The sequence below is a fragment of the Lepidochelys kempii genome, chromosome 3 (genome assembly GCF_965140265.1).
Source record: "Lepidochelys kempii isolate rLepKem1 chromosome 3, rLepKem1.hap2, whole genome shotgun sequence".
Lineage (NCBI taxonomy): Eukaryota > Metazoa > Chordata > Testudines > Cheloniidae > Lepidochelys > Lepidochelys kempii.
Window position 1 is genome coordinate 17,214,513 of NC_133258.1, and position 23,618 is coordinate 17,238,130.

At 44.6% G+C, this 23,618-nt stretch overlaps 1 protein-coding gene across 1 annotated transcript in view; it reads right to left on the bottom strand.

Annotated features, from left to right (window-relative positions):
- LOC140908532 (protein eva-1 homolog C-like) overlaps nucleotides 1-23,618 on the bottom strand; it is a 308,502-nt gene that overhangs the window by 167,150 nt on the left and 117,734 nt on the right. Inside the window, exons 3-4 of the mRNA XM_073335814.1 lie at nucleotides 22,116-22,239; nucleotides 8,167-8,319 (exon numbers count right to left, since the gene is read on the bottom strand). Coding sequence (XP_073191915.1) covers nucleotides 8,167-8,319; nucleotides 22,116-22,239 — 277 coding nt within the window. The remainder of the gene's footprint in view (nucleotides 1-8,166; nucleotides 8,320-22,115; nucleotides 22,240-23,618) is intronic.

A 23,618-nucleotide genomic window follows, 5' to 3' on the forward strand; every position in this document is an offset into this window, starting at 1 on the left:
CTTAAAGTTAAGCATGTGATTAAGTGCTTTGCTAGTTCAGGGCCTTAACCTCTCTGCCTCCATTTCCTCATCTCTGAAATGGAAATAATAAAACATACAAATCATACAGATGGGTTGTGAGGGTTAATGTTTGTAACATGCTTTGAAGATGCATGTATACATGTGCTACACATGTATGCTATTATCGTCCTGTTTGAACATCTGAATTTCATAGGTGATGTGTATAATAAATAGAGCAGCACTGAAGGTACCTTTTACCCCATGGGCACCTGTCAGCAACAAAACGATTCGTTGTGTAAACTCTTAGGATCTGTTGAGAGTGATCAGCTAGTATTATTAGTACATTAAACCATAAAAGGGTGAACATCAAAGGGTAACTGTTGTACATTCTGTTCCAAGTTCCTCCCTGATTCAATAATTAACCTGTACTTGGATATGAGTAGAGAAAGTCAAATTCTTGAATTAGCTTCCCCTAATCTACATGAGTCATGAGAACAGATTCAGACCAAGACCACGAAAACGTGGATAAAGTGGCGAAGGATCCACATCACTGATATGTCGCTGAAGTTTTGGGATGTAAATGGGCCATCTAACCATTCCTTCCCCCAGCCCTGCAGTGTTCTTTGCAAGAAGCGTGTGCAGCGACAATGCAAGCTTGGAGCTTTATTAAAATAATTACAAATAAGGTCAAATTCCTGCAAGGTCTTTTAAGAGTTACCAAGGCACTCAGGCTGGGGGCCAGCCATTTTGCAGAGTTTTCCCATTTCTGCATGAGCCTCTGTTCTTAAAGGTACATTTCCCTATAGCATGAATTCTTAACTTCTGGGTCCCAAACAGGTTTCACAGAGGCACGACCATCTTGCCTTTTTTTTAGGGTTAGACAGTGGTGGGGATTATGAAGCTTTGTGTGTTGTAACAGGAGATCATGGGATGAGAGAGGTGGAGAATCACTGCCCTAGGGTACAAACTTATTACTCTCATCTTTCTCTCCTAAGCTAAGCAAAGTTATAGATAGGTGAGACAGAGAGGATATCTACATGTTGTGGTTTGGTATACAGGTTTATCAAGCATGACTGTGGGACTCCCATATTACACACGAGTGGTGGAACCACAAGTGTTTTATTTATCTTTTACTTTAGAAGGTTGAAAGTACTATGTAGGTGCTATTTATATTATAGTTTTATAGTAGGATAGTTAAGTTCAGACTCCCCTTCATCTAGGTTCTTACACAGCCTTACATAGCCACTATCGTATTCAAACATTTCACGATCGTTAATGGATTTTATCCGCACAATGCCCAAGTGCAGTTGAGATGATGCCCATTTTTCAGATGGGCTTGAACTGACTTGCCCACAGCTACACAGAAAGGTTGTGGCAGAGCCAGGAACTGGACTCCAGAGCCTTATCCACTAGGCCATCCTTCCTCCCCATAACATCCCTTGTTTTTACATGCCTGTAACTTTCTTTAAAATTCTCTTTTATGGCTCTAAGTTTCCATGCTTGGCCTAAACTGAGTGAAATATGCCATTTTTTCATCTTAAAAACAAATGCAATGTTCTTTGCTTACCCACAACTCACAGTGGCTGAATAAAAATCACTTCAGTTTTGACCAGTGTCTAGTCTATTCCTCATGAAGAGTCTTCTCTGCTAACAACCCAATCCCTCCGGCCTTATGCAAACCCTTAGTGCCATGAAATTCAAAATTGATAATTTATCACAGAATCAGAAGGGAGACCAGGTGGATGAGGTAATATCTTTTACTGGACCAACTTTTGTTGGTGAAAGAGACAAGCTTTTTACGTACCCAGAGCTCTTCTTCAGGCCTGACAGCTTGTCTCTTTCACCACCGGATGTTAGCCCAATAAAAGGTATTACCTCATTCACCTTCTCTTTCTCTAATATCCTGGGACCAACACGGCTACAACAACACTGGAAGCAATCACAGAATCATAGAAATGTAGGGATGAAAGGGACCTCAAGAAGTTCTCAATTCAGCCCTCTGCACTGAGGCAGGACCAAGTAAACCTAGACTGTCCCTGACTGGTGTTTGTCCAACCTGTTCTTAAAAAACTCTAACAGAGATTTCACAGCCTCCCTTGGAAGCCTATTCCAGAGCTTAACTATCCTTATAGTTAGATATTAGGAAAAACGTGCTAACCTAAATCTTCCTTGCTGCATATTAAGCCCATTATTTCTTTCCTACCTTCAGTGGACATGAAGAACAACGGATCACCTCCTCTTTAGAACAGCCCTGAGTCTTCAAATATGTTATCAAGTTCCCCCCTCATCTTCTTTTCTCAAGACTAAATATGCCTAGTGTTTCTAAACCTTTTATTATTTTTGTTGCTGTCCTCTGGACTCTCTCCAATTTTTCCACATTTTTTCTAGACTTTGGTGCCCACAATTGGACACTGTACTCTAGCTGAGGCCTCACCAATGTTGAGCAGTGCATGACAGTTACCTAACACACCCCAGAATATTAGGGTTTTTTGCATTTTCAGAGTGTAGCCAGACTGTAGCGAAGGGGGAATGGAGGTCTCCCTGGTGTCTGAAGCATATAGTTTATTTGTAAAGTCAGTTCACCCCTGACATTTGGAATCAAAGGCTGTCACACAATAGCTACATACGGCATGATTGTGAAAAACTGCAGAGCTTAGTGAAAGCCTTGATTTACAAATCATGACATTTTAATCTACTTCTGGAGGAACATAGCTGCCTGCAGTGCTAGGCAGACTCATGGTGGGAGTACATTCTCCAAAGCAGGCTTGGGGAGCTATGCACATAGCTCCTGTGATTATTGATGGGAATTGGGCACATAACCCCCTCCCCCAGTGCTGAAAACGTATCTGTGCACTCCGTATATTATTCCTAGCAGCGACTTTGGCAATATTCGGCTTTGGCAGCGAAGACAGAGTACGTGTGCTTTTCATTGATTTGGGCTGGGAATGTGTTTTACATTGGTTGTCCCTGTGCTCTGCGCATTTGGAGCAAGTGCAGGAGTTGTAACCACTGCTACAATTCACCTCCACTTCCACCGTCATCTGAGTCACCTCCCCTAGGGGCTTCAGAGAGAAAACAGATGAAAGGAATTCAGGACAGGCTGCCCAGTCGCGACAGGGAAAGACTAAGCGTAGCACCAGCAGTCTCATTAGTCACTGCTGACCAGGTCAACCAGCCACCGCAGAACACACTCTGCAGGTTCAAATGCACGCTCCTGAAGTGTGGGGGCTACAGGGGGTTGAAGGAGCACCTGCCTACCTTTACCTACCCAGCCACCCCTCCCCAGCCACACACACACACACACAGGGTATGTCTGCATTTGAGCTGGGAGGTGTGATTCCCAGCTCACGTAGACGTATCTGCACTAGCTCAAGTAGTGCTAGCCTGCAAAGAAGAGCAATGTAGCTGGATTAGCATAGGCAGCGGCTCGGGCTAGCTGCGGGAGTACATACCCAGGGGATCCAGGGGGTACATGCTCGGGTTGCGAGCCCGAGACACTGCCTGAGCTACCCTGACTACACGGATATTTTTAGCACGAGAGCTCTGCCTGAGCTAGCCTGAGGACTTCTCTACCAGCTGGGGATCACACCTCTCAGCTCAAATGTAGACATAGCCTCTATTTCCTGGAGCATAGGGGAACATCAAAACGAGAGGTGTACATGAATCCATAGCCTTCTCCCTTCACACACACCCCGAAACACTCCAAAATGTCAGGAGGGGGGTTCTCACCTCCTTCCTCTCAGCAACCATGAGATCATGGTACTTCCAGGTGTACAGCACATTGCGTCTCAGTCCCTTCATTGTCCGGCACCTCTAGGCAGCCACCTACAGTGCCTCCTCTGTCACAGAAAGATTTCCTCTCCCCTCTAGCAGTTAAATGTTCCCCAGGAGAAACCCCACCTCCTCAAAGTCTGGCGAAAGCTGAGATTTCACCTTTGGCAGGCCCAACTTGTAACAAGACAAAACATATTTTTGTACCATTATTTTAGCCCCGAGCAATTCCAGATATACAGACTTTAGCTTCAGTAAAATGGCCCTCAGTCAAGCAGTCACTTTTAGAATTGTTCCAGTCTATAGCCACCAGTCCATTTCCAGCGTAGCACTATAATGCCTGGTTTCAAAGTAGCAGCCATGTTAGTCTGTATCCGCCAAAAGAAAAGGAGGACTTGTGGCACCTTAGAGACTAACAGATTTATCTGAGCATAAGCTTTCGTGAGCATGTCTGGCTCTTATAAAGCACTTTCATCCATAGAGCTCAATGTGTTTTTACAAAGGAGGTCAGTATCATTAACCCCATTTTACAGATTGGGAAACTGAGGCACACACGTTACATGATTTGCCCAAAGTCACCCAGCAGTCTAGAGGAGAAGCCACGGAAAGAACCCAGATCTTCTGCATTGCAGGCCAGTGCTCTTTCCACTAGGTCAGACTGTAACTATCTAACTATGTAGGCATTTCTACCGTGCCCATCACATTGTTCTATAGTACGACATCTTTTGTAATTAAATTTAATTGACAAGCCAAAGCTGCAGGGTGGATCTTCCTCTCTAAATTAGCTGATCGTGCCCCAGAGTCTAAAAATCAGACAGTATTCTCAGAGGATCAGGGAATCATTACAATATGCACCTCACTTAAAAGAGCTAAAGGCTGGTTTGGAAAACACCACATCAATGACTTTGGACAGTATGACAGCCAATGGATTCCAATAGCCTTGCCATCATCTTCCACAGTTTATTATCACACAGTTACAGCTGTGCTGTACCTCCTCTAGCTCCTTCCATCCTTGCCTGTAATGGGACAAATTCTGCTCTCAACTACAGAAATGCAACCAATCCCATTAACTCCAATGCCACTGAGAGTAAAATGTGGCCCTTTGTCGCTCCCATTCAGCGCCCAAGTAAGGGTAAAATGCGGTGACATTCGCACAGCTGATCTTGACTCCAATATTGTGCCACCAGGATGTGTCCATTTTTGCACGCGTTGCCAGAACAGATGAGGGAGTTAGGGTGCAGGAGGGGGTTCTGCCCTGCGGCAAGGGGTTAGGGTGCAGGCTCTGGCAGGTGGCACTTACCTCAGGCTGCTCCCGGTCAGTGGCACAACGGGGCTAAGACTGGTTCCCTGCCTGCCCTGACTCCGTGCTGCTCCCAGAAGCAGCCAGCATGTCCAGCCCCTAGGCGGAGGTGCAGCCAGGGGACTCTGAGTGGTGCTCGCACCCACAGGCAGCACCCCCACAGCTCCCATTGGCTGGGAATCATGGCCAGTGGGAGCTGTGGAGCCAGCGCTCAGGGTGGGGGCAGCACACAGAGCCTCCCTGGCCCCTATGCCTAGGGGCCGCAGGGACATGTTGGCCGCTTCCAGAAGCTGCGCAGAGCCAGGGCAGGCAGGAAGCCTGCCTTAGCCCTGCTGCGCCACTGACCAGACTTTTAACGGCCGAGCCACCATCCCTTTTCAAACAGGCATTCCGGTCAAAAACCGGACGCCTGGCAACCCTACTAGACCAAGAGCATCGAACTCATTTCACATTGGCTAGAGAACAGAGGGTTTTTGTATGTTTTTTAAATTTATGGATGTTTAGCATATGAACGTATGCAACTGTAGATTGCCTGGGAGAAAAGAAGCTACTTAAAGGTACCATAAATCGACCGTAACATGGTGCAATTTAGCAGCTTTCTTTGAGGACTCCCCCCCCCACCACATTTTAACTTTCTTCTTTATAAAAAAAACAAAACAAAATCACAACTTTAAATACAAACTCTGGCTAGTCTTAGCCCCCAGGCGGTCTGTGACATCTGTTGCTATTACACTCATCTGCAGTGTATACATGGTTCAGGGCATAATGAAGGAAAGAGAATATTGAATGAGACACTCAATGAGTAGACTCAAATATTTAGTCTGCTAAACTTGACAAAAATCTGCACCACAGCAACATGATAGCTTGGCTAATGAAGCTTCACTGAACCTAAAGAGTTCAGATGTGTTCTTGTCTCAGATATACATAAACGATACGCATACATGCATATATATGGAGATAAAATATATATAACATACACACACATTTGCATTTGTGACTGGTCTACACTGGGGTTCAAACTGAACTGGGAACCATATCTCAACTTTCTTTAAACATAACTTCAGTCAACTGGTTTCTAACATGATTCATCTGGCCAAGTTATGGATGCTAGGAACCTCCTTGAGCTAGAATACAGTTCAAGTTGTGTTAAAAAGCTAATAAAGAACAAGCATGGGACAATCCTGGAAAAAAAAAAACCTATTCACAGTGCAAACCAAAATTCTGTGTGACTCATAGAATCATAGGACCTCGAGGGGTCATCTAGTCCAATCCCCTGCACTCAAGGCAGGACCAAGCATTATCTAGACCACCATGTCCTGGTCTAAGCTAACAACCCTGTATTTGGTACTCCCAAGCTCTCTCCACTGGCTCCCTTTTATATGCAGGTTAGAGCACATGACAAACATACCAAAGGGCTCCAAGAAGTTGACCTCCATTATGGAGGATATGGGTCCTTCCCTGGTGAGCTCGACATCCACAATTTGTTTCTTCTGGCAGTGTCTTGACTCCATGCTAACATAACTCTGTCCCCAAAAAGACTCTGCAATACCTTCCATTACATCCCTCCCCAGGAAAAGTCCCTGATAGCTTCTCACCTTGTGTCATTAGAGCACATTAATGATGGTGCCCAAATCTCCCCTCCTCTATGACCTCCACACACCAGTCACCTACTAACAAGACTCCCCCTCCCTCTTCTCCATCCCAACTACCTTCCTAGTCTTGGCTGCTCAAAAATTTTCTGTCACAACTGTTTTTGACAGAAATGTAGGTTTTCAACTGAACATGGGGGTGTTTTTGCAAAAAAGTATCCGCTTTCCACACACAAAAAATTGATTTTTCATTGATCACCTACATGCCCAAAAGCCAAAATATTTTTGGGGCAACAAAATAAAATGGTTTTTCATTCTCAAATGCCACTGCGCTGCCTCTAAGAAGTTGTAGTTCAGATGGCTCATTCTCCAATTTTCCTCTGTTGGCCAGGCTCCTCAGCCATACTACATAGCCCAGGATGCATTGTAGCCACGTGATTGCCATGATGCATGGCCTCCTCTCACCAAGAGGGGAGACTGTGGTCATCACCGGAGAGAAAGTCTGCCCAGGGAGCCATGCCCACAGAAGAGAGTTGGAGCATGAGGTCCTGTATAACTCACAATTTCACAGAGAGCACAGAAATCAAGAAAATGCCAACAAACCGTGATTTTTTAAACTATTTTTAAAGGAAAATGTCTACAAAAAGTTATTTTACCTCGTCAGTTTTAAGGACAGCATGAATTTTATAAATAATATTAGTCGAAATTGACTAAATGTTACTTGTAAAATTCATTCCATCCTTGAAATTGACTATATTTACTTGCAAAATTCATTCCATATCAATACCATAAAATTCAATACTTTGCTATTTACAGTTACAAATTTTCTTTAAAAAAAAAAATCATGATGTACACAGGGCTCTACTCATGAGGCTGCACAGCAGCATTTCTGAACCAAAATATTTTGGTTTTCATTTTTTCCACACACAAAAACAAACAAACAAAACAAAACCACCAAAATTTTTCATTGGGTTAAAAAAAAAAATCCCTCATTTTCTGACCAGCTCTATTTCCTACCCCTGAAATTCCCCTGCAGGCTCAACAGATTCCAGGATCTGTGTGACCTCCACTGTGGAGCAAAAAGAAATCGGTGGGTCTGTTCACATGAGTACGCACTTACCAACATGAATGAAGTTGGCACAATCAGGCCATAGTTATGGGGCCACATTTTTTTTAAAAGAAATCTGGCAGGTTAGCATAGAAATCCATACTCAGCTGTGGCCTATTTCTGCCAGGGCAATTAGTGCCATTGCCCATGCAAATCAAAGGGCACCAAACAGGATGACAGAAAGAGGAGAGTGACATGTACCTGGTGGAGAAGTGGTTAGTGGGGACAGCATTCTAGCCAGGGGTGGAGATGAGGTGGGTTTACAAACCTGGAGCTAACCCCACTAGGCAATTCTCTCACTTTTCCCAACAATGAGCAAGGTCACACTAATACTAATGAAATGATCAATCACCAGCATGGAGCATTGCACCCTGTGTACAGCCCATTGCCCTTCTTACCTATCGTAGGCATCCCTAAGTTCTGGTAGGGGCATTCCAGGCTGCCTCCTTGAGTTCTTCCAAAAGTAGCAGAGTAAATGGCTATGACCGTGTTTTTCTTACAGCTCAGTCTCAGCTTGTCATCTTCACAGGCTACTTTACTCTTGTACTCGTCTGGAAAGAAACAGAACGTCTCGTTATTCAGCTGATCCACAGCAATGTACAGAGAGCGAGCAGGGGGAAAAAAGTAAGCCAACCAGGAAGAGATTCCTTCCCCCTCAAGCGTAGGTTGGCAGATATAGTGGGGTCTGCTGGTTGGTGCCCAGAGATTGGCATGGACTTAGAGATCAGAAGGATCCCCACCCAATGACTATATTTGCTATGATAATGAAGATGATAATCTGCATTTAGTATAGCCCCTTCCACCAGGAATTAATCAAAGCATTTACAAACATTAATTAACAGCCTCGCCACACCTGTGAGAGGTACCTTAGGTGAGCAGTATCCCCATTTGACGGATAAGGAAATTGACTCTCAGAGGTTAAATGGCTTGTCTGTGACCAGGCAGAAAGCCTGTGGCAGGGACAAGGAAAGAAGCCAGGTCTCCTGTTCCTTAACCACAAGGCCATCTGTCAGCCCTCACATGGACGCCCCGCCCCTTAATGTGGCTAGAATGTGAACGGGACGCACTGTGGTCAGCAGGCAACAGGAGCTCCGCTGGAGCTGAACAGGAGCCGTCCCTTAGTGAGTCACTAGGAGCTGTGCTAAGCTTGATTCATTCTGGGAGTTGCTCTTGCCTGTCATACGAACAGATACACAAAGCTGCTCTCAAATCTGATTTCAGACAGACAGCCGGACGTCACAGGACGTCGTCCTGCTCTTTCAGAGCTGATGCTGGCAGAACAAACCCTGACTTTGCATGGATCAAACAGAGACTAGGGAAGTTTGCTCACAGGAGACCATGTGGCCTGAACTTCTCTTTATTATATTAGCTGTCTGACTGGACCATGCAGAGGCCACAACTTAGACTAGGCCCCATCCTGTTAGGCACTCTACAAATGCTTTGTAAGCAACAGTCCCTGTCCTGAGGAGCCTACAGTCTAAATAGATATGGATGGGGGGTGGAGAGGCCAGAGGTATGGAGAGGCGAAGTGACATGCCAAAGGTCACACTACCAGTAAGTGGCCACAATGGCTTCATATAAATATAGGAAAGGACTAGACTAGCACAGGCTGCATGGGTGGATGGGGATGAATGTGCCTTATGTTTTCTCTCTCTCTCTCTCATGCACCTGCTCAGGGACCAGTCACAATCTGGCCCTAAAGCTACACAGACTGTTACAGTATGTGTACAACTCAGTCTGAATGCAAGCATCCGTACTGGCGAGTTTCAGGTTTCCCCCTGAAAAATTAGCAGGGGAAAGGTGGCAGTGATATTCAGCAAATGGCTTACTTGACTCTAATCCCCCGCGCAGTCATTTGTAGGGCAACTGAGATTTGCAATGATTAAGATATTTGCTAAGGATAATATACCCTTTTATTGCTGGTGTGTTTTCAGAGACACTGGATCAAATATAACTAGAGAGAGAGACTGGGAAGGGGAGGAAACAGCTGCATGCTTTTCTAGACACAGTTCAAAGATCTTTATACAAGGTGATTGTAACATAGCTTGAACAATTGAGGAAAAGTAGCAATAAACATTTCTAACGGAAAAATTGGCCCTTGCAAATAGTAGAGTAACCAACAAGATTTCCTGTAATTAGACAATGTGTACAAGGATGTTAATTCATTGGACTGTAGCAAATTACTCAGAAGGGATCAATGGAAAGTGGACATTTCCACATATGGCCAATAATTCTATGAGTGATTGTGATTGGGAAGATTAAAAATTAACGTTAATGGTCTCAGTAAGATTTCAGTGCTGAAAGCTCTCGTATAGATCTAGCACTTGCAGTGTGTGATGGGCGGGTCTTAATTCCAGAGATATATTTAGCCTGAAACTATTTTTAAAAATGACTTACTTGAAAAACATATGTAACATTATTGCTTTAAAAACAACAACAACAAATGACCATATGGGGGAGCATTGAGAGCAATCCTTGGGGTGTATATTTGCTGAGCCTATTTTACAGTTCAAAGAGCCAAGAAGACACGGCATCAGAAATCCATATTCATCCCAAAGTTATAAAGCATTCAGATCACAGACACAGAGAAGTTAGAAATGGAAACAACTGAGTAGGTGACCTTTCCCATCTCCTTGTCACTGCAGGATTATTTCCTACAGAAGCTTCTCAAGAACATTGTCTTATCCAGTTTCAAATGACTGAATTAATAAGACTTCTTGCAAGATGCTACTCCAGATTTTAATTGCTTTCATCCTTTGGTGACTTCTCTTCAGCCTAAATTTTCCTTTGCTCAATTTCATTCCACCTCATCCCACCCTACAGAATAAACTGTCCCTACCTTGTAGCTTATACCTTTCTACTACTTCCTGTTACTTCACCATCGTTACCCCTGCCAGCCTCACCATGTCATTTAAACAAGCTGTACATTTATTTAGTTCTCTTCACATCGTTCTATGTGCCACTCTTTGTGTTTAAATAGAAAGTCCTGATCAATCAGAAGTCTTGGTGTTCCTCCAATCAGTGCCCAAGGGAGGCCCCACTGATGTAGCTTCAAGTTTCATGGTCTCTCCGGTTGGGCACTGTCTTGAGTTCTCTGCCTGGTGGCCCCCCATCTGCAACCCTTCTTGTAAATCTTTGACCTGTGCTTCCATTTGTATTTTAGCATTTTTTCATCCCAACTAATAACTTGTTCTCCGAGTCTTGTGTCCTCACCGGAGGGGGAGGTCCTTTAGTGTGGTGGGTTCCACCCACTGCCTCCTAGAATTCAAATCACCCTGATAGGTGCTGACCTGAGTTTGTCTGCATCCATCAATTCCTTGAACTCCCTCGGGAGCTGTGGACATTGTCCAGGGTACTCTGCTCAGGGCTTTGGGTTCCCTCATTTTGTACCTAGGATCTTCATCCCATTCCAGTCTATTCATTTGTTTTCCTCCATACTCAGCTAAATCCTCAATCCTGTAGCCCCACCCTTATCTGAAAGGTGGCCTTCAGTTGGCTCTGCCCATCAATTCAAGATTTAATAGGCCAGCATGCATCCAGTAACAGTTCCTCTGGGAGGCATCCACTGACTCCCTGAACTCCTTCTTGAGGCAGTGGGCATTGTCCAAGTGCTATATGTCCCCCACTGGATCCCTTGTTTTGAGCCTGTGACCTGCACTTACGTCCCTGTTTTTCATTCCACAATCCATTAAATGTAGAGGTCTAGGTCTAAGACAGTGGTTCTCAAACTTTTGTACTGGTGACCCCTTTCACATATCTAGCCTCTGAGTGCGACCTTCCCCTTATAAATTAAAAATAATTTCTTATATATTTAACATTATAAATGCTGGATGCAAAGCAGGGCTTGGGGTGGAGGCTGACAGCTCGAGGCCCCCCACGTAATAACTTTGCGACCCCCTGAGGGGTCCCAACCCCCAGCTTGAGAACCCCTCGTCTAAGAGGTGGGCTTTTTGTTGTTCTGGTGGGTTCCACCCACCACCCTAGATTGTAAATAAGACAGCATATTTCACAAACACTGAAATACACAATGAAAAAATCAGAAATTTTTTTTATTCAATTTTTCTTTTTTTTTTTATTTATTGCACTGAGTGGAGATTTAAATACTCAAGTGTGCTAACCTGATGGCTGGCTGTAAGTAGTTATCAGTTCAGAAAGTCATCTCTCTGTATGTCTACCCTACCCATGGCTGACCCATGCCACCTGACTCGAGCTTGCAGGGCTTGGGCTAAGGGGCTCTGGGACCCTCCCACCTCTCCGGGTCCTACAGCCCAGGCACCAGCCTGAGCCCAAACATCGACATCGCAACTAGACAGCCCCTTTATCCGAATTCCACAAGCCTGTCAGCTGGCACAGGCCAGCGGCGAGTTTTTAATTGCAGTGTAGCTATTCCCTAAAAGTCTAAACATTACATCTAATAAGACAATAGAGTTACTTTTAGATCAAAAATGTTGCCAGTTTCAAAAGGCATCCTGCAAACTAATGCACCTGTAATTTCTAGAGGTTTGAAACTCTTCTGACAAGTGGAAAGATTGTTCTTTATAGATGATCCTGCCAGATTCCTTTTAAATTATCCTTGTGATGCACCCATCCAATTTGCAGGATTTAAAAGGAGACTTTCCCGCTTGTCACTTTCATTAGACTAAAGCAGTTGTCTTTTTAGAGTCTGCTTTGAAAAGGCTGGCAGCATTGCAAATTAACTGTTACCTTTCATTTTCAAAGCCAGGCTCAGATGTGCTGGGCTGGACTTTACTGTCAGACAAACAAAGCTATAGAGTGATCTAAAGGGTGAAAAAAAGAGAATGGTATTGAAATGTAGACACTATATTGTGAGATGAGGTCTAAATTTAACACTTGGAGCCGGGGACAAATAAATTCCAATCCCAGCTCTTTGACTGACTCATTGGCCCTATCTTTTCCCCTCTCATATGCTGATGTAAATCAGGAGTAACTCCATTTTAAATAAATGGATATAAAACTTGTTTGTGTAAACTGAACTCTGTCCTTTAGTTTCCCCATCTGAAAAATATGCAAAATCATGGTAACCATACTTACCCTGTTCACAAGGATGTTAGGAAGAGGAATGATTTGTAGTTAATCAACCTAATCCAGTTCTGATTTATTCTGTAGTCACTTGAGTTGCCTAGGGCATAAATCAGGGGAAAATTGGGCCCAGTACTTTTAATTTTATAAACGCTGTGTTTATGTGGTGGTAGGGTGCTGCAGGGGAAACCCTAATCAGCTCCTGCCACTCCAGCCCCAATCAGGGGAAATGGGTTGGGGCTGGGCCACTAGGTAGGCCTGGCCTGGAAACTGGCCACACCTGCCAGCCTCGTTAACAGGGGCTAAAAGCTTGGGAGGAAGTAAGCCTGAGAGAGGGTTTGGAGACCAGAAAGGGAGAATAGGTTCAGAAGGAGCCTGCTACCCTGTTGTCACTGAGGCCTGTGCTAGGCCAAACCTGTAAATAATTGGAGCTTGGTGGTGGGGACCGGACACAGGAATAAAGAGCACGGATGTTGCACCAGCTTGCAGTGGATCTAACTCATTGGGGAGCAGGGCCAGGAGGCTGAACCCAGGGGCCGTTGGGAGCACCCTGTTACAATATGATAATTATTACCTCAAAAAAGTCCACTTTTTAATCCACTCTAACATTTTAGAAATCCATTTTAAACAGGACTATCTGAACAATTTTACACATCATTTCCTTAAATGGATTCTTGTGACAAAATCTAGAGTTGGAACAAACACTGTGTTGCCAACACTCGCAGTTTCATCGTGAGTCTCACAATATTTGGTGTTTCATAAAGCCCCAGCTCCTGGATGCATGTGATTTAGGTGCGAATCTCGGCTTTTATCTAAAATATGAAAGCAAGTTTCTAACCCTCATGTTTGCAGAAAAAAAGCTTGAAAACTCAAAACCACCTGCACTCTTAAAAGGTTCAAAAACCAGAAAGCAAATTAAAACACACACACACACACACACACACACACTAAAAAACCCTTTAAAAAATCTCATTATTTTAAAACAAATCTCGTGATTTTTGGGACATGACTCATGATTTTTAACCACTGTAGCTGGCAATACTGCAAATTGTCCAGTGCCAAACCTGTATCCCAACACTTTTCTGATTCACTCTTCATTCATGCCAAAAGACATCCGTTCAGAGTGATTGCTCTCTCTCTCATCCTCAATAGTTCTCTCACTCCCACCTGAAGTGCTCTATTATTCACTTCTCTGCCCTGTGTACTGCCTGATGAGGCCAAGTGCCTGCTCCAGACTATGGCTCACTTCTGCAGACCCTCACTCTCACATGAGTAAAAGGCTTGCAGAGATGAGACCTAGATAACAAGGATGTCTTTAATGGGATGTGTTCCTTCACTTTTGGTTACTCTTAAAGGTGTGTTTTCAGGGTATCTTGAACTCTTTGCCACTGGAGTACCAGTTACAGCTGCTACTTGGCTTCTCTAACAGAGTTTGATACTGCTTTATGAGTGAGGCGGGGGGAGTTGTTTTTACTTTTCATTCTAAAACACTTTGACACTGGTTTCTCCACATGTTTGTTCTGGTTAATCACTGTGAAAAAAATTCCTATTCCTCTCGGAGTCAGCGGGAGTTCCTATGTCACTTTGACTAATTGTATAAACAAACTTGCCCCCATCCCCTCCCCACAACAATCAAAGTCGTTTGTCACAATTGAAATGTCTGCCACAATGCAATCTCGATCTTCAGTGCATAAAGTTATGACAGTTATACACAATGCCTAAGGATCTGCCAATTATTTTAGGTCTATTGTACCTGAGGCCAAAGGTTGTGACCTCCCAACTGCTTCGGGAAATACTATTTACCTGAGAACCCATTTGGGTGCTGGATTCTCCTTCGTACTAGAGTTAGTCAGGAGAAACTCCTTTGAAATCAATAGGATTTCACTGGCAAAGGCAAGAGAAAAATCAAGCCCTTTATTTTTTCATTCTCACTCGGGTCAGATGGGGTTTCTGTGACCCTCTCCCATACGCAGTGCGTGCACTGATAGACCATAATTTCTGCATTCACTGTCAGTGAAATCATACATTTCTCTTAATCCTGCTCCTGACAGTCGAGTGATTAGTGTGTTTTAGGGATGGGGCTATTTGACAGCATCTGAAAATGTCTGCGCATCGGTGGCTTAAATCAGAATTAACTGCAAGTATTAAAGTTTCATTTATAAGGCTCAATCTGATCCCAGGCTCACCGATCTGCTCTCTGACATTTATAGCATTCTTTTATTTACACCTTTTCATCACCGCGGCGCTCATGGCCTGAGGTTTATTACCCTTATAAATTTCCACTCCCTACCCAATCGAAGCAGTTTTGAAATAATACAGATAAGCAAGAATGAGCTGATGAGTCCAGGGCCTATTTTACACCCTCAATAGCAAGGCCCGGAGAATGTGCCACTCGAACAGCCCACAGTCCGCGGCGCTGCTTATAAGGCATGAGCCACCAAAGAGCAATGCAGCAAACAATACAATGAACTTCTCCTGCCACCAATAAAACTGTCTCCCAAGGAAGACTAATGCTTTTCTGACAGGGTTGATAGCTACTGAATTACCAATCTATCCCAGGACTAAAATCAATCACTAGTGTTAAAGGTGTCTGGGATTTCTATAGCTCCAAAAGAAACTATTATTTCCAACGTTCTTCCCTCTTCTTGTGCATAGTGTGCAGCAAATCATGTCAACAGCGTGTAAGTCTTAAGGATGGGTGTAATTTAACTAGGACTTTCAGGCAGAGTCCTGAGCTCAGAAGATTTAATGAGTAAAGGCATGATCCTGGGCCTTTGTGACAGTGGCACTGAGAATGAAGTCAGTGCCAAAGCTCTCAATGGCTTCAAAGGTTCAGGATCAGGTCCTAAGGGAACTGAATGGGCGATGGTACATTCAATGCATGCCATGGAGGAGGTTCCCCCAAAATCTATTGCCATGTTTTCCGGGCAGGCCCGCGGATGGGGGGAAGGGGGCAATTGCCCAGGGATCCAGGTGATTGAAATGGGCCTGGGGGCCCCCAGCAGCAGCACAACAGGGCTAAGGCAGGCTTCCTCCCCGCCCTCGCTCGTCGCTGTGCGCCTCTCCCAGAAGCGGCCGGCACCGTCCCTATGGCCCCTTGGGTGGGGGGGAGGGGTCTCCGTGCGCTGCTCCTGCCCTGAGCACCGACTCTGCAGTTCCCATTGGCCAGGATTTCTGGCTCATCCCAGATAAAGGGGTCAGAAGCAAAAAGTTTGGATCCCAGGAATGTTCAGTAGAAGGGGTTTGGTACAGATCAATTTCCAACTATCATTTATACCATGTGATAACTTCATGTAGCATTTTACAACAGGTAAAAACACCGAATAAAAAGCAAGATACCCTGCCCCAAAGAGTCTGCAATCTTAAGGCACAGCAGGTACAATACAATGGGGCAGAGGGAAAGAGTGGCAGGAGAAACATTGCTGCTGGCTAACCATGAGGAACAGGTTGTGCTTTAGAAATTATTTGAAGAAGGAAAGGAGAACTGTTTCCAGAAGAGAGGGGCAAAGAAGGCAAAAGAGGTCAGGAGGGGGAGTCAAGAACTGCGGCAAGGCAAGAAGACTGGCAGAGCACAGAATCATAGGACTGGAAGGGACCTCAAGAGGTCATCTAGTCCAGTCCCCTGCACTTGTGGCAGGACTGGGGAGTCGAAGGTCATGTAGGCAGCAGCCAAGTTGTAAAGTGCGGCAGAAATCTCTCTTCTCGCCTCTCAGAATATAATTAAGAAATAACTAACTTTATACAGCACATTTTTTCTGAAGAACTACAAAATGCCCTGCAAATGTAGCTAGGCATTAGTATCCTCATTTTGCTGAGGCACAGGGAGATTAAATGACTTGCCCAATGTCTCATAGGCCAACACAGGAATAGAACCCAGGTGTCCTACTCCTAGCCTCTGACTGCAAGCACTAGATTATACCATCCCCCCTCCAGAGAGTCAGATTTATGGCACAGAATGAGTATTTTCTAGCTTACAGCAATACAAGATCCTACCCAGCATTATGTCTCCCAGATTTGAGGGGAATAAACAAACTCTAAAATTGTTTGAACAACATTGGTGAATCAGGATTTCAGTTAGAAGGCATGTGTATGAGGCCAATTAAATTCAGTGTCAATTCGTTTCTTCAGATCACGGGGTAACTACACGTCATGGTTCTAAACAAAATTAGTGTATTACCTGCACTCTGGTGAGAAATAATCATACTCTGTGTAAGATTTTATTTTAACATTCCTGAAAGGTGTCCTGCAGACTGAAATCCTCCGTGCATTCAGGACCTGACCCAAAGCCCATTGAAGTCAATGGATTTCCGTGGACTTTCAGATCAGACCTTTGTAGAACAACTACTGCCTAGGCCACAGCAGAACTAGCATCCCCACACAGCCCCCCTCAACATATCCCAATCCTGGCCTGGAGGGACCCACCTCGAAGCCGCTGTGCTGAGGCTGCCAGTAACAGGTAAGATTTGCAAAGACACCAAAGGGATTTAGGAGCGCAAGTCTCTGACTTTTAGTGTGACTTGTTCTCCTGAACCCCTAAGGTGCTTTTGAAAACCTCCCCAGTGGTGATGTGGGCAGATGTGTATTAGGTACTGGCTGGAGAACACACAGTAGCAGCAACTTACAGTCATTAGCAAGCTGCCATGGATGAGAATGAGCAGAGCAATTTATTGACCATTTCTGATCTCTCCAGCACTCCCATACCCCAGAAATAACTATATATACACACACACACACACCATCTAGCTACAGTCTAGACTCTTGCCACTATACAGGACTTACTGTGCAGCTGCCATTTAGGGAAAGAGCTGTGTACATACCTGAGACACGTGTATTTAGATACATGCCCTCTGTGTCATAGATTCAGAGAGTCTGAGGACAGAAAGGACCATTCTGATCATCTAGTCTCACCTCCTGCATAGTACAGGCCAAAGAATTTCATGCAGTGATTCCTACCCTGCGCCTCACAACTAGTGGTTGAAGAAGAGCAAAACTAGACTATGTCATTTTAGTTTCTTCTTTTCCAAGAGGGGAGGTTCAGTAACTTGCCAGTGCCAGGTTTCTGGCACCGCTTCCTGTCTCGCTAGGAAAGCAGCATTTGAATCCAAGGCAGGCTCATGTTGCAGGGGCGAGAGAGGTTTTTAATCTCCCCGTCTTGGCTGGATGTCCAGGTCTCCCCCAACCCCACAGGCTGGCAGGCATGTTGCTCCACATTCTATCCCTGTATCTTTTTAAATGGTGCTCAAGGGAAGGAAAACAGAACCAACATGCAGCCACCTGGTTCAAAAAGCAAAGCAGGATTGAAACTCACTTGCAAGGAACATGGGAGCAGAACTCCTTTGTGCCTTGCATTAACACCACTGGTGTGATCAGTCTGGCCCGAGGGCAACACGCAGCCAACTACCTCCATCACCCCGTAACTGCAGGGTTACAGCAAAGGTGCTCAATGGCAGTTATGTTGTGGGGAGGGGGAAATCAAACAAGTTATTCATTCATTAATAAAGATACAAATAAAAGCCATATTACGAGCTGTGCAGCCACCCACCCCAGGGATTGAACCAGAGACCTCTAGAGCTAGAAGCAGAACCTACTACAGCCTGAGCTAAAGAATCAAGCAGTCATAGCTATGGGCTCTAACTAGGTATAGCCTTTATGGATCGGCATAGCGTGGAACCTGTAACACACTCGCCTCTGGGTTACCTAGGCTTTTATTTTTTATTTTAAAAAAAGATTCAGTACAAATGCCTGTGCCTATTTGGGGCAATCCCGGGGCTCCTGGCAAGTCTTCAGCACGGCACTCAATATAGGAAAGCTCACACCTTCCCGTTGAATCATAGAATCATAAAATATCAGGGTTGGAAGGGACCCCAGAAAATCATCTAGTCCAACCCCCTGCTCGAAGCAGGACCAATTCCCAGTTAAATCATCCCAGCCAGGGCTTTGTCAAGCCTGACCTTAAAAACCTCTAAGGAAGGAGATTCTACCACCTCCCTAGGTAACGCATTCCAGTGTTTCACCACCCTCTTAGTGAAAAAGTTTTTCCTAATATCCAACATAAACCTCCCCCAATGCAACTTGAGACCATTACTCCTCGTTCTGTCATCTGCTACCATTGAGAACAGTCTAGAGCCATCCTCTTTGGAACCCCCTGTCAGGTAGTTGAAAGCAGCTATCAAATCCCCCCTCATTCTTCTCTTCTGCAGGCTAAACAATCCCAGCTCCCTCAGCCTCTCCTCATAAGTCATGTGTTCCAGACCCCTAATCATTTTTGTTGCCCTTCGCTGGACTCTCTCCAATTTATCCACATCCTTCTTGTAGTGTGGGGCCCAAAACTGGACACAGTACTCCAGATGAGGCCTCACCAATGTCGAATAGAGGGGAACGATCACGTCCCTCGATCTGCTCGCTATGCCCCTACTTATACATCCCAAAATGCCATTGGCCTTCTTGGCAACAAGGGCACACTGCTGACTCATATCCAGCTTCTCATCCACTGTCACCCCTAGGTCATTTTCTGCAGAACTGCTGCCGAGCCATTCGGTCCCTAGTCTGTAGCTGTGCATTGGGTTCTTCCGTCCTAAGTGCAGGACCCTGCACTTATCCTTATTGAACCTCATCAGATTTCTTTTGGCCCAATCCTCCAATTTGTCTAGGTCCTTCTGTATCCTATCCCTACCCTCCAGCGTATCTACCACTCCTCCCAGTTTAGTATCGTCCGCAAATTTGCTGAGAGTGCAATCCACACCATCCTCCAGATCATTTATGAAGATATTGAACAAAACCGGCCCCAGGACCGACCCTTGGGGCACTCCACTTGATACCGGCTGCCAACTAGACATGGAGCCATTGATCACTACCCGTTGAGCCCGACAATCTAGCCAGCTTTCTACCCACCTTATAGTGCATTCATCCAGCCCATACTTCCTTAACTTGCTGACAAGAATACTGTGGGAGACCGTGTCAAAAGCTTTGCTAAAGTCAAGAAACAATACATCCACTGCTTTCCCTTCATCCACAGAACCAGTAATCTCATCATAAAAGGCGATTAGATTAGTCAGGCATGACCTTCCCTTGGTGAATCCATACTGGCTGTTCCTGATCACTTTCCTCTCATGGAAGTGCTTCAGGATTGATTCTTTGAGGACCTGCTCCATGATTTTTCCAGGGACTGAGGTGAGGCTGACTGGCCTGTAGTTCCCAGGATCCTCCTTCTTCCCTTTTTTAAAGATTGGCACTACATTAGCCTTTTTCCAGTCATCCAGTTGGATGCTTCAGATCAGCCTTCTAAACACTACAAAGTATGCGCCGGGCAGACTGTATCCAAGTATTTGTAGGCAGTAGTTGTGGGGGCTGAAACGCTGTTTGTGGCTTTTGATAAATGTATAACAGATCACATACCAGGTAGCATGCTTCTCTGGGGCCTTTATGCTTCCTGTGATGAATACTCTCTGGTGATCAATGACAAGAGATGAGGGGGCTCCGTCCTCCCCAGAGATGCCTGCCGCCTCACTGGACCACAGCTTCCAGGACTGAATCATACGATCTCACTACTAATTAGGGCTGCACATTTGGGTTCCCCTAGAATATTACAATATTTGTATTTACATCTTTTGTATTTTTAATGCCTGCGGGAATCACCAAAGTAGCTAAAACAACACCAGACCTGTTCTTCTTGTGGTATGTCTGCCATGCACTAACTGAACTCATAAGAAGATCGTATCTCACCTTATTTTGCCCTTAAAGCAGTGCAAATTAAAAACAGGAATACAAATCAACACATACAAGCACTAGCTCTTGTGACACTCCTGCTATTTCATTACCCTGCAGATAAAGTCTTGAAGCTTCTGTGGATAGCTCAAAATGCTGCTGCCATTCCACGTGCAAGCCTAATGCTCAGTGCATTATAAATGGCATTACGAACTGACCAGATTCCCAGGAAGAGTTTGCTCATTGACTGAGAAACAATAAGATGACCCTGGTTCACCCTGCAAAATTATAGCTGCATGGAAAATGTTTTGCGGAAATAAACTCAAGCAATCTAGCAAAGCTCTGCTGTCTTTCAGGAAAATTCCCCTTTTCCCCCCACACTTCGGATATTCAGGTCACACACACAAGCCATTTCCTGTCATACCTGTGAACAGGGGAGCATTCCAAGCCATAAATATTCATGTACAGATGGGCTTCTATGACACCTTCAAAAGCTCAGCACAGTCTACACTCCTCCCCTGAACCTGCACACAAATCCTAAGACCTTTTCATGACATTCCTTTTCAGCATACTATACACAGTGCAAGACAAGACAGCGGATGCAGAACAGAAACTTGTCAGAACAACGTGCTAATCACTTCTATTTTATACAGAGAAATTTCTCATACAAAGATGGACCTTCCATTCACCTGCTCAAAGGCCACAACTAACATAGATAGTAGTGATGTTTCATTACCCACTTTTCATTTAATTCCTGGCAGATCTTGCCAGCTCCCCCCCCCAAACACACACACACACACACACACACACACAAGTATCAGACTCAGGATGCTGCAGCAAGAGCCTTCTTGTCGGCTCACCATTTATTTTAAAATCTCTTCTGAAATCAGATCTTCATCCCTGCCCAGACGCTTAAATTTCCTCTTCTCCTCTGCTATTATCGGCTGTGATAACTTCATAATTGTATTATTTAACTCTCCAAAAAGGTTTGGGATCTGGATTTTATGAAAGGGGCTATACAAAATAAAGTTATAGGCCAACATTTTCAAACTTGGGTACCTCAAGTTAGGCACCCATAAAAGTGGTCCCTATTTCAGAGATGCTGGGCAGACACAGTTCCCATCAGGCCATTTATTTGGGTGCTTAACTTTAGGCACACAACTTTTGAAAGTTTGGACCACATGGATTGTTATCACACTGTCAATTTGTGTTGTACTAATGGCTTCCAAAGTGCAGCCTCGCATCCAGTCAGCGCAGAGTGGAAACCTCTGCAATACAAAGTTGGAGCAGTCCACCCAAAGAAGACAATGTTACCTGGGCAGCGCATAAGTTGAACATTGGCAAGAGCTTTCTCTGGCACCTGCAAAAAACAATCCTTACTGCAGACTGCCAATGAGAAGGAAAAAGTCTAGTAGCAATGCCCTGAGAGAGCAGGGGAGAGGGCTCTTCTGTACCCAAATGGTTTATGTTACATTGAAAATAAAGGCGGAAGGTAGTGAAAATCCCCCCAAAAGAGAATGCTAGGAAGCCTCACTGCAAAGGCTTATGCTAGGAATAACTTTGATCTTACAAAAGCAACCAGACTCACTGGAGAGATACTTACTTGGCCTGCACTTGTACCATACGATGAGGTACTTGCCGGTTCCAGGGCACGGGTCTAGACCAAACAGCCGGCTATTGACAAGGAATTGGCAGCTCCGTCTGTCCTGGCACTCATCCAGCATTTTCTACACAGGCAAGGGCACACATACAAAAAACAAACAGAAAAATAGAAGCACTTTAGTACCTATCAGAGTGCACTGAATGGAGAAAGGCTTCAGAGCAGTAGTGTGATCTTGGCCTCACTGAACAGCATGATGAGCTTGCACTGCAGAGGCTACCAATTCTCAGTGCCCTGGAATTCCAGGGACTCTTCCCAGCCTTGTTCAGCACACACAAAAGCCCAACAACAATGACCAAGTTCAGTCTAATGCTACAACATTATCCCCAAAATGAATCAATAGATTGCAAGCTCTTTGGGGCAGAAACTGTCTCTCACAAGGTGTGTATATATAGTGGTTGGCGCAATGGGGCCCTGACCTCAGTTAGGAGCTCTAGGCACTACTATAATACAAAGAAACACAAATTCACCACAACCACTTTACATACCCAAGTTCCCACATAACAGCGTTCCAGCCACAAGTAGGGTGACCAGATGTCCCGATTTTATAGGGACAGTCCTGATATTTGGGGCTTTTTCTTATGTAGGCACCTATTACCCCCCACTCTCTGTCCCGATTTTTCACACTTGCTATCTGGTCACCCTAGCCACAAGACAACCAGGGTGTTTGTTAGGTAAGAAAAGAGAATCCAAATATCTGCCCCCTATCGAAAATCTGAATTTCAGATTATTTTTCATGTTATATTCATGCAAATCCTTGAAAACGACCCCCCTAAAATCAGTTGTTCACTCAGACTTACTATTGAGGTGCTTCTTCTACCTTAGAAAGCTCATAACGACGGGCCAGATCCCCAGCTAGCTTAACTCAGCACAGCTTCATTTACCTCAGTGGAGTGACACTGATAGATACCAGCTGAGGGCCTGGCCTAGTGAGTGCAAACAAAGCAGACTGAATGGCAACACTGCACCACAGGGGCAATGGGGGATTCCACTGGATGGCACTGCTGAAATGCTAGCTAGCAGCTCAAATTAGATCATAATGCAGACATCTGAGATTTAAGTGAATGAGTGTGAACGAGAGGGAAGCAAGCTCAACACTGGACATTTTAGGAAAGATTGAGGCCTTGGGTAAAATTTTAGCACCTAAGTGACATAGGAGCTCCTCAGTCATTTTTAAAAATAGGACTCCTATACCACTTAGGTGCTTTTTTAAAATGTCACCCCTCATCTACACACAAGCTTGCACTGTTAAATTAAGGTTTGTTTTTACACAATTTAGTTAAGCCCTGGGTAGACTTTGCTTTAAGAATGGATTTTGTCAATTTAGCTTAATCAGGTAAAAAAAATGGAGGGTTTTTACACTGATTTAACTAAAGAGATTTAAAAACACACCTTTCGTTAAAATAGTGTAACTTTGTGTGTGGACAAGGTCTGAGAGATGGATAG